The 12,679-nt window shown below is 33.0% G+C and overlaps 1 protein-coding gene across 4 annotated transcripts in view; it reads left to right on the top strand.

Moving 5' to 3' along the window:
• Window positions 1-12,679, top strand: part of INTS6 (integrator complex subunit 6) — a 90,343-nt gene that overhangs the window by 50,641 nt on the left and 27,023 nt on the right. For all 4 annotated transcript variants that reach the window (XM_087865156.1, XM_045796873.2, XM_045796874.2 and 1 more), the window contains one exon: window positions 7,577-7,760. In XM_087865156.1, the coding sequence (XP_087721282.1) occupies window positions 7,577-7,760 (184 nt within the window). The remainder of the gene's footprint in view (window positions 1-7,576; window positions 7,761-12,679) is intronic.

The following is a 12,679-nucleotide window of genomic DNA, read 5'->3' as shown; positions in this document are numbered from 1 at the left end:
TCTAAGGTTTTATAATATAGTCTCTCTTAAAGTGAGCTAGCTAGAACATCTCACGTATTATTTGGCTTGATATAGTCCTTACTAAATCTTGACATAATGCCATGCTTTAGTAGGTGCTCAGTGAATAACAGAATAATTAAAATTTAAGTTGAGCCTTAGTCCATTCTTAACCCAGTCACAAATAATTAGGATTTGAACCATAATCAAAAATAAAGCAGTTCAATGAAGGGGAACTTGCACTTTTTTAACATAAAGTTTGAGCAAGCCTAATGATAGGTTGTCACCTACCTAATCTGCCCTTTACTTTTTATACTTATAGAGAAATAAATTTTATTCTTTTTTAATAAGAAGTTCAGGAAAGACTCAAAGGTGAAAAGGCAGTAAGATAGAACTCCAAAGGAAAGAAGGAAAACCAGGACAGTTTTCCTAAATTTAAGTTGGAGTTACGTTTCCTTTTCTGTCAACTACCAAGATAATTACATAAAATGCCTGGAATGGTGATATCAATGAAATGAATCATTTAAAATAATATAGAGGGGCGCCTGGGTGGCTCAGTTGGTTGAGCCTCCGGCTCTTGGGTTCAGCTTAGGTCGTGAATCTTGGGGTGGTGGGCTCGAGTCCCGAGTCAGACTCTGCGCTTAGTGTGGAGTCTGCTGGAGATTATCTCCCTAACCCTCTCCCTCTGCTCCTCCCCCTGTTCACTCTCTTCTCTCTAAAATAAATAAAATCTTAAAAAAAATACAATAAAATTAAATAATATAGGAAACTTGAATTGTATACAAGTAAAAATAAAAGTTTGTTAGTATAAACAATAATTTGCTTATTAATAAGTCCATTAGACTGAAGTTTTGCCAAGTATAGTATGAAGACCCTAATAAAGACCAATAATGTCATGATTATGGGAAAATTATTGTATTATTGAATTGCATATGATTTAGCCAATTCTTAAAATTTGCAGTCCTTACATGGTCTAAACTTGATTATAGAGCAGGGATTATTTGAGTATGTATCCTTCAAACGCATGTCTTCTGATATGGAATCTTATGTTACAACCTATCTCTAAAATGAGGATAGTAATAGTACCTATCCTGTTGGTTTGTTATTAAATATATGAAAAGCTCATAGAATTGTGCTTGGCACATGGTAAGTGTTCAATATCCTAGCTATTATTCATGCTTATTTTTATTGTTATTACTCAGGTACTTGGGAATTGGGAGAGAACAGCAGGAGGGAGAAAATATATTACTGCCTCTTTACACTGGATAAAGGAGTAACTAGGGGGAAAGCATAGGATGTTTTATAAAGTAATCTAAATTATTTATAAAATATACTAATTAGTGGGTTAAAATGATTAGATTTTTAAAGGGATGATTTAAAAAATTTTTCTGAAAGTAGTTATTTTCATAATTAAAGTTTTCTTTTTTCCATTTAATAAATTTGTTTTTTTATATGGTTATCTCAACACTTGATTTTTAAAAATGTAGATGATGGTTTCAATAGTGGTTAGGCAGTATAATGAAGTGGTTAAGAGCACAGAATCAAGGGCCAGACCAGCTGGGTTTGAATTCTTTCTCCTTACTATTTACCATGTACTTTCCAGAAAGTTATTGGAATTCTTTGTGCCTCTGTTTTTATCATTTGTAAATAGGAATTGTATGGTGCTTGTCTCATTTGTTTATTTCTGTGGGTTAAATGAATTTATATATATATATATATATATATATATATATAATATATAAATATATATAAATATAAATATATAAATATATAATATATAAATATATATATAAAATAATATATAATGAATTAAAACATGATTAAATGAATTTAATATATATATATATAAGGGTTAAATGTATAATGTATATATTATATAAATTATATAAATATATATATAAATTATATAAATGTATATAAATATAAGGGTTAAATATATATATATATATTAAGGGTTAAATGAATTTATATATATATAATATATAAATATATATAAATATAAATATATAATATATAATATATATAAATATATAATATATAAATATATATATAAAATAATATATAATGAATTAAAACATGTATGTAATACATATATGAACCATATATATACATATATATGGTTTAGAACAATGTCTGCCTTATAGTAGTAACTACTATATAAGTGTTATTGTTAATGACCAATTTTTTTAGCATCATCAGTTTAGATACTTAACTTTGAATACTCTTATCTAAAGTCTCTTGCAATTAAGTTTTATAAAACTATTTTCCTGCCAAGTGTTCAGAAATAAGCCAATAAATATCTTCGTAGCCAGTATTGTGGTTTTCTTGTTAGCTTATCCTCCAACACACCTCTAAAAAAAATTCCTTTAGGAACATGATCCCTTTCCTCTGAACTCTTTGAGTGGTGGGACCACATTTTATTATGCATCTTTATTTTATTTTATTTTTTTTAAAGATTTTATTTATTTATTTGACAGAGATAGAGACAGCCAGCGAGAGAGGGAACATAAGCAGGGGGAGTGGGAGAGGAAGAAGCAGGCTCATAGCGGAAGAGCCTGATGTGGGGCTCGATCCCATAACGCCGGGATCACACCCTGAGCCGAAGGCAGACGCTTAACCGCTGTGCCACCCAGGCGCCCCTTATTATGCATCTTTAAATATCCAGGACCTAAACATTCATAATATTTGGTAGGTGAATAAAAAATGATGACTGAAAGAAGCATGAGTAATTTTCAGGGCGTATTCTGCCCTCTTGCAATATATTTTAATAGCTGATCAGGAGAACTGTTTGTTGGAGTCCTTAAAAATGTGGGACCTTTAGGATTTGTGATTATAATCTAATCTACTTTAATTAAGTTGAGGCATGTAGGAAGTTTTCTTGTCTTTGCTTTTGTATAAAACATAATAGTTAACTACTTGATTGAACACTTTATTTGCTTTTGACAGTTATCTTCATATTAACATATTCAGATATTCTGGATAAGAATAAATGATAGAAAATTTCTACATATTTGCCAAGTTTTTTTCTTTTTTGTTGTAGATTTTTTAAAAATTTAGTAAATGAAACAACACTGCAGATTGTTAAGCTATAGTTTCCTTTTTTCCCCTACTCAGTGTTAACTTTCTTCCCTCTTCCCCATCCCACCCCATCATGAATTTGGTCTATAGCTTTTTAGTTCATTTATCTTACTTTTACTGCATGTACATGTTACACACATATAAAACTAGAGTAAGTAATTGTTTAACAGTGCATACAGATGCTTTTCTGTGTGTGTCATTTTGCATCTTGTTTTCTTTTCATCTGATACTGTTTTGATTCACAAATAGGCTCACACTTGTAGTGTCCCCCAATATAAGAAAAAAGGTGATAATTCTAGAACAGTGGAGAAAGGATTTTTTTTTCAATAGTATGTCAACTGGGTATCCATTTGAGAAAAAACCTACCTCTACTTCTAGCTCATAGAACAAACTCAATTCAGGTTTAAATGTAAGTGGTAAAATAATAAAACTTTTAAAATAGAAGAAATTTTCAAGATCTTTGAAGGCACAGAAGGTACTAACCATGGAAGAAAAAATGTGTTAAGATAACAAATTCAATTTATCAGAAGATACCACTAAAATGATAAAAGAGGTCACAAAGTGGGAGAAGATATTTGCAGTATGTATATCTAACAAGGGACTCATCCAGAGTATATTAATAACTTTTCAAATCAATAAAAAAAGGTAACTCAATTTTTAAAAAGTAGGCAGAAGTCTTTAATAGGCACTTCACACAAGAGCACTTCTGCTCCTTGGTGTATACCAACAGAAAGGCGTACTTAGGTTTTTCATAAAGACATGCCATAATTTCATAGTTGTACTATTCATACTAGAAAGAAACTAGAAAGAACCCAAATGCTTATCAACAAAAAAATAAACTCCAGTACATATTCTCTATTCCTTTGTTCTTCTCCCCCCTCCCCGCCCCTTCTTTTATACTCACGTGCTGTATGGCAATGGGAATGAATGATCTACACTTAAATACGCAACAGTGTGAATCTCAACCCCATAATATTGAATGGAAGAAGCCATAAGCCAAAGAGACCATATTCTATAATTCCATTTATATAAAGTTCAAAATCAAGGAAAACTGATCAGTTGAAAAGGGATAATGAGTGGAGAGGCATAAATTAGTAAGTTTCTGTTTCTTGATAAAAATGCTAATTACACAAGGACATTCATCTTGTGAAAATTCATCAAGCTGTGCATTCATGATTTACGTTCTTTTATGTGTGCATGCATGAATTGTATATATTTTATATTAAAAAAATACTGTTTTGAGACCTATCCATGTTAGATCTTAGAGGTTAAGTTTATTCATTTCAACTCTGATTTATAAACAGACCACAGTTTATTGATTCCCTCATTGGACTTCTAGGTTGTTTCCCGTTTCCTGTTACAAATAGTGCTGTAGACAGTATTCTTTTACATGGTTTCTTGTAAACATATATGAGAGTTTCTTTAAGATGTATAACTAGAGATGGCATTGCTGGGTCCTAGTGTATGCTAATCTTCAGCTTATCAGATATTATCAAATTGTTTTCTAAAATGATTATATGTAAGAGTGGTGGAAATTTTCCTTTGAGATATATATATATTCCATTGAGATATATATATATATATATATATATATATATATATATATATATATTCCATTAAGATACACACACACACACACACACACACACACACACACACACTTCTGTCAGCCCTGGAAATTTTGCTCATGTGATGGGTGCAAAATGATATATCCCTGATATTTTTATTTGTATTGTCTGGCCATATGGATTTCCTTAGGTATTTTTTTCCCCATTTTTCACTATTGGGAATTACCTGTTTGTATTTTTGCACATTTTTCTTGTGTTTAATTTTATATTCTATTTCTTGATTTATGTGCAATTTGCCTTGATTCTCAAAGTCCATATATTCAGAAAGACCTCCATTTGTGTGATTTTTAACACACTGCTAAAATTTCAGTTGTAGACTTTAGATTTGGAGTAATTGAACATTCTTAAGAATATTTTTCCTTCTGGCTCTTTGTCTTTTTCCTGTCCCTGTTTGCCTACCATTGCTCCTTCCAGTATTACTAGCACATTTCAGCTATAGGGGATTTTTGTTTTTCCTGCCCTGTTGATGAGGGGGGTAGTAATGATATGGGGAAGGGGAAATGATAAATAGAAAAATAAATAAAAATTTGACAAGTTTATAAAAATGATATAACTATGTATAAAATATGCTTGTAACCATTCTTGGTTGTTTTGTTTATTTTACTTGAAATACTTTTCAGATCTGGCATTCCACAAAGGCCAGTTATTCTGTTGTGTGTTGTCTCCCTTGTAGATGCTTATCATTATCTGATTTGTGTGTGTGTGTGTGTCTGTCTGTCTGTCTGTCTGTGAGGGTGGAGAATAGAGTGAGATTATCATCTGATTAGTTGTGTGTGTATGTGTATACAGTTTGGGGTCTGTCATTGTCCTATCCACTGCTTATATATGAGGTCTATGCAGTGCTGTTGTCCAGTGGATTCTTGAGACGGTTCCATGTGTTGATTATATCCCACAGTAACTATTTTAACAGTTCAGAACCCTCTTCCTCCAGTGCTACTTGTGCTTCGATGTTTTTGTGATCTTAGAAAATGACCGAACACTCGGTAGTTGTGCTTCTCAGGTATGGAGGCGGCTGGTCTGGAGTAAAGGAGATGATGGAAATAGTGTTTTCCTCTTTATCTTCTGGCAGGGTGTGGTAATGTTAGCAAGGGCTTGGAGTTCCTGAGCTGTTTTCCAAGTGTCACGGAGCCCATGAGGTTAGAGAACCTTCCTCATGGAACATCCTGGCCCAGATTTCTTCAACATTCTGTCCTTACTGCCTCTGACTTCTGCCTTAAGTAGGACCAGTGCCAGAGGAAGAGCTCATGACTCCTGGCCATGGTCACAAAACCTTGGCCGATTTTGATCTTGCAGCACATTCTCTTGGCATGAATCTTTCGGAGAGGTGCCAGTTTAGCAGAGCTTCACTAGGAATTCTCTTCTGAGAATAGAATCTGGTTTTTGTTTTGTTTTGTTTTGTTTTGTTTTTTTAATGGTTTAATGTAACTCATGAAGAAACTTGAGTCTTAAGTTCAATCCCTAATTTATCAAGTGCAGAAATCTTTGAGGTGAGAAATAGAAAGGCCAGAAGCAATACAATTATGTTTGCTGTATGACCAAAGCAGTATAAACTTTGACAGTTAATTTGGAAGTGATGATTTTAAAGTGTTTTCTGTATTTTAGAGAAAATGCTAAATAAATCCCCCAAGTATGGTAATCCTGGGCTTTATTTTTAAGAAATTTACAAGTGATGAAGATTTTTGTTTTCCTGGGCACCATGTCATTATCACACTTAAAATATGAATAATTCCAGTAACGTATATTCCATCTTTTCTCAGTTTTCTCAAAAAATCTTTGCTTTTGATTCCTTTGTCTCTTATTCTGTAATGTTCCATCAACCCTCCCCACTCCCTGCTCTTTGCCTTTTCACGCCACCAATTTATTGGAGAAGCCAGGTCATCTGTCCTGTAGGATGTCCCACTTGCTGGATTTGACTTACTGCTTCTTGTGGTGGTATTTAACTTGATCCTGTGTCCGCAGTAGATCCTGTAAACTGGCAGCTAGAACGAAAGGGTTGATGAGGTTCAGTTCAACCTTTCCTTCCCTTTCCCCTTTTCTTTCCTTTTAGTGCTGTGCACCTGCTATTGCATCACTTCTTCGTACACATTCTTTCTGGTCGGCCCCATTTAGTTATGCTAAGACTCGTGGGTGGATTCTCTTGGTCCTCTATTACTCGCTTGGTGCAGAGGTGCCCATTAGAATCACTTCAGTCTTCTAAGATTCTTAAGACTCCAAGATTCTAATTTAGCAGGTTTGATGGGGTTGGGGAAAGACATCTGTTAAAAAACATGGAAAAATAAAAAGCCCTCTACCTTTACTCAGATGTGGTAAGAATCATTATCTTTAATATATTTAATATGTAATTAGAGTAACAAAATTTACTTTTATGCAGATGCTTTGGGAATATATGTTTTGTCAAAAAATGAAGCCTAATTAAAATTGTTAACTGGAAATGTTTGAGGCTGCTGTTGGTATAATAGAAAAAGTACTGATTTGGACCCATGAGGCCAAATCACTTATTTTAATCTAGAAAACATTTTTTAATCTAGAAAATAGGAATAATAAGATATTTATTATAGGCTTGTTTTAATGATTAAATGAAATGATTTATTTGGAAGCAGTCCAGCACTTGGTGGTTAGTTGAATGGAAACCTAAAAAGCATTACGGTAATAGATGTTTTTCAATTGAGGTCTTTAGAGTAAAAGCTTAAGAAAATTGAAGTAACAACCTCTCAGGTGCTTATTTTAGCCGTATCTTTTTAAGCTTTTGTTTTTGAGCTTGTTTTTTGAGTGATAGGAGACTGATGATATATAGTTTTAATATATGTATAATTAATGTGGCCTTTTGGGAAAAACAGCATGTGGAATCTTATTTTTTCCCCCCTTATTTTCAGCTCCATTTACCTCTTAATTCTCCTTTGCCTGGAAGTGAATTGACCAAGGAACCTTTTCGTTGGGATCAGAGACTCTTTGCACTAGTGTTGCGGTTGCCTGGCACCATGTCAGTAGAATCAGAACAGTTGACAGGTGTGCCTTTAGATGACTCTGCGATCACACCAATGTGTGAAGTGACAGGCGGTAAGTTTCTTTGCTGGCAGTAATTCAGTGACTTAAGGCAGAGTTTATTTTATCTGAATGTTTTAAAATGTATATTTCAAAAACTCCATGTTTGTTTTTGTTCAACAAGTTAATGTTAGGAATTAGTAAACATATGGTTTTAAAACTACATTGATGAACATCTGTGATCTGATCTGAATGGGATTTAAGACTATCGGATCTGAAATGAATGGTATTTTTTTCTACCCATATAGAAAGTGCTGGTATTTGAAGTTGTTAAACTTCTGCCTTATCTGTAAAGATTACCAATGGTTCATGAATGCAGTAAAATTATTTTCTCCGAAAAATGAACAGAATTTTGAAAGTCATCCCATTAACCATGTAATGATTAGTTCCTTGGTTAAGTGCAATTTTGCGTAAGGGCAAAGAGGAAGCTAGATAGTAGGTTAGAGGAACAGGTAGTTAGGTCTTATCCAGCTAGTTCAGGTAGTCACTACGTTAAGTGAACAATAAGGATACTCTTGAAAGAGAGTAAGTAAATAGACTCAGAACTTCTGTTATGTGGGATTGGTCAGCAGATGGGTTAAATTCATACGGATATGTATTGAGTTTCTACTGTGTACCAAGCATGGTTCTATGCTTTAAGACTGCAGTAATGAATATGACAGGTAATGGTATTCTTGCTTTCATGGAGCATTTTAGTTTTCACCTAAGGACTTTACTTTAGTACTCACCTAAGGCTCTACTAAAACATCCAAATCTGGCATACCACTATTTCACCTGTGTCAGGGGCCCGTGGCCTTAGTCTCTAGACAGTGTCAGTGCTCTGTTGAGACTCCACTGACAGCCAGCCGTGTAAGTTAAAGGAAAATCTAAGGTTTAATTAATATTTTAGGTGCCTTTCTTCTAAAATTCTCAGACAGAAAGGGTACCCTATACAGTTAAGTGAAGTAGATAAGTTAGGAAGTTACTTTTCACATTATTAAATGTTTCTATTTATAGAAGTACCTTCTGGTAAACTCTTGTAATTCCTTCACAGTTTTATTTATTTTAAAAAGGGTTGTAACGTACATTTTTAAAGGGAAAAGCTATCTAAATTTGAAAATTCACTGTTAACAATTCCTTGTGCATGGATGATATTTTTCAGTGGCAGTCCTCATTGTTTCTATGGGTAGATTCACATTTGTATTCAGAAAATTTTTAGTTTTCAGCCTTGGACTGACCCAATTGCTAAAATCCTGATTTTTTTTTTTTTTTAAGCTCTAAGGCTTTTAACAGATTGAAGTCCTTGAAGCTGTAATTTACACACTTGCCTTGGAAATTTTTTATTATACATTACTTAGTTTGAACTCAGAATTATGATAAAGTTATGGACTGTATGTAGTAAACTTTTGTTTTCTAGGATCAAGAATATTCAGAGTGTGAAGTGAAGTGAGTGGTATAATCAGAGAAGGTCTGCCGTGAACCTGAGACATCATGTAGTAGTTAATATTCTTGCCTTTGGGCAGTAATGTACTAAAGCTATTTTGTTTATTCTTGGAAGGGAACATCTCCAGAGGAGAAGATTCTGAAGTCACCCTTGGTGATATCTTTCAGTGACCCAGAAACTTTGGTCAAGAAATTAGGAAGCTTCCCTAAATATACATCCCGAATCTCTCCAGATGTAGTGGTTTATTTGTCTCTTTTCTTGCTTTTGCTATAGGAATAAGGAGAAGCTCTTCAAATGCCACTCACCTTTTCATAGATCTGAATAATATGTGTTCTTTATTATTTTAAAAGAATATTTTCTAAAGAAAGTTTTGAGGATAAAACACGAGAAAAATAGAAAGAACAGAAAAGCTAATATCTGCTGGTATTGCACTATCCAAATATATAATCTCTACTAACAATTAATGTGCATTTTTTTGCCTTAATGATAAGAGTAGTGTGTGTACATTTACTTTTCCCATTGTAAAGTAATTCATGTTCACTAAGGAAAAGTTGGAAAGAAATGTGCCTGTGTTGCCAAAATCGTTAATATGTTGTCATGTTTTCTATATATACTCTAAAAAAATTGTGTAGCTGTCATTGTAAGCATTTTTCTTTTATTATCAGGTAATTAATGAGTATCCACTCTATGTAACTGTTTTTGATGCTGGGAATATAGCGGGAACAATAAACAAAGGTTACTTTTTGGACTGTGTGACAGATAAAATCATAAAATGAAAAAATAATAGTATTTTAGAGAGTGCCACTTACTATGGAAAAGAAGTAGGGTAAGGGTGTAGAGTAACCTGAGGCAGAGAATGAGTATTCTTGGAAGGTCTTTGAGGAGGTGGCTTTTTTTTTAAACCATAAACCTAAAAGATATGCTTATACTAGTTTGAATTGACTTAATATATTCCTTATCCTTGGAGATTATTATATGTGTTTAAAGAAATTAAAAAAACAACATTCATTCTTTTATAAATTTTACATCTCTAACCTTGAAGTTTTAAAGCCATTTGTTTTAATAGGGATTAATCATACTTGGTTGTGTCTTAAAAATATTAATCCCTCTAAAATTATTGTTACATCGTGTTTACTGAGTCTTTATTGTGGTGGAACTGACCTACAGCATATTAGTTTCAGGTGGATAGCATAATGATTGTATATATTGTGAAATGATCACCACAGTAAGTCTACTTACCGTACAAGCAGAGATCTGAATAATGGAATAAACCATACAAAGATCTACGCAAAGAAAATAGTAAGGGAAGGAGCACACTCTATTTTTTTCTGAGTGATAGGAAGGCTGATATGATTGGAACTTACATAAGGGAGGAGTAGAGGGTAATAGGTGGATTTAGAGCAGTTAGGTAAATACTGAATAGCCTTTTAGGCTATAATAAATATTTTTTATTTTCCAAGTGTGATGAGAAGCCATTGGAGGGCTTTTTATAGGAGGTGACATCTGATTTCTTTTTCTGAAAGATCACTTCAGGTGCTAGATGAGAATATCTTGTCAAGTAGCAAGAACAGAGGCAGAGAGGCTAGTAAGCGATGATAGCGCTTTGGTTTAAAGTGTTGGATTTGGGAGTGGCGAGAGGTGGTCTGATGCAGAGAAGAACTAAGGATGAGGGCAGTGAGAGCAGAGTGAATCAAGGATGATTGTTAGATGACTCACTTGGCCTGAATAACTGGAGGTGAATGGCTATGACATGGACTGAGGTAGGGACACTGCGGAGAAGCAGGTTTGGAGGAGGTGCAGGGAATATCAAAGCAAAAAATGCCTAGTAGAAATGATGGTGGAAGTCTTGAAGACAAAAAGCATTTTATAAGAACTGTAAGACATGTAGAGTAAATAAATTTAACTTTCTTAGCCTCTATAAGGATTGTTGCCCAACTTACTAGAAATATTCTTTTTGCCTCTTTGCCATTTTACTAAAATGCTGGTGTAGTAGACTTCTGTGGGAAATTTTTTTTTTCACTTCTGCCTTTAGGCTCACTATATTTAGTTTGATTTTTTTGTGGACCCTACATAACAGTAAGTGAGGCAGCTTCTTGATTTGAAGGTATGTGCTTGTAAGCATTGATAGTAGAAACTGCTTCAATACGGTCGTACATTACAAGGGGTGACTTTTGATCTAGAGAATAAAAGAAATGTTACATAGGATATAGGCTCACTTTGTAAAGATGGCAAAGTTTGCTATTTCCTCTTTAACTTTCAAAAAGAATGAATTTTTATTATTTGCCAAGTGACTCAAGTTTAAAACTTTCTCTTTAATTTTCATAAAGCGTCTTCATAATTCTTTTTTATACTAAGATTATAACTCTATACTCATATTTTCCTAATCAATTAATTGATGATGACACAGGTTAGAGGAGCAGAGAGAATTGCCACAATTTTACACTTAAAAATTTTTGTTTTTTAATGACTTCTTGGGAATGTGCTTTCATTTCAAGAAACGAGATAATTCAACCTTTATATAATCTTCCAAATACTTTGCGTATCAAGATGTTCAATCTTTATATGTATTGCTTTCTGTATATGTTTGACTCAGAAAAAATATTTTAATTTATCAATTCTTTCAAGTAAGTGTGATTCCAGATAGGCATTCTGTTTTGAATACTGATTTCAAATTAACATCATGATTTCCAGGGAACAAAGTATACCCAGATTAAAGTTTCTAATACCCTGTAAAGGTTTGCATCTTGGGTATACTACTGTATTGACTTGGATAAATTAACTTTTCCATGCTTTAGTTTTCTCATTTATAACATGGAGAAAGTAACCCATGTAAGTTGCTAGGATTAAAGAAATTAATATGATAAAGTGATTAAAATAGTGCCAGGTATGTAGACACTCAGTAATTGGTAGGTATTTTTATGATTATGACTACTATTGTATGCAGGTAAGTTGTTTGTTATTTGATACTTGTTTTTCTAAGTATAGCTGACTCTGACGATTTGAATCCCACTACTGCCTAATGTTTTCTCTTCTGAGTAGCCTTTAACAAATCACACGTCAGGTTAAAACTGATCTGAGTAATTTGATATGTCAAATATCAATGATGTAGCTGTGTTTGAAAATAATTGGTGGAATCAGAAAAAAAAAATGTAGAACTTTCCCATATCAAGCTTATTGTGCAAATAACATTGTAAGATGTTTGATTAGACTGTTTTAGTTGTGAAGGTTCTCAGCATTGGTTTGGATCAGCGCCTATGATAGAAATATGATACAAGTTACTTATGTCCTTATAAATATCATAGTAGTCACATTAAAAAGGTGAAATTAACTTCAATATATTTTGTTTAAGTCAATAAGTACAAAATATTTTAACATGAAACTGATATTTAAAAATGACTGAAATAGTTTACATTTTTTTGTATTAACTTTATAAAATCAGTTGTTTATTTTATAGTTACTATACATCTCAATTTGGACTAGTCATATTTCAAGTTCTCAATAGCCGTGTGTA

Source organism: Ursus americanus, chromosome 10 (assembly GCF_024610735.1).
Source record: "Ursus americanus isolate L20-20 chromosome 10, mUrsAme1.1.p, whole genome shotgun sequence".
NCBI classification, from domain to species: domain Eukaryota; kingdom Metazoa; phylum Chordata; class Mammalia; order Carnivora; family Ursidae; genus Ursus; species Ursus americanus.
This window is presented reverse-complemented; position numbering and strand designations above follow the sequence as displayed.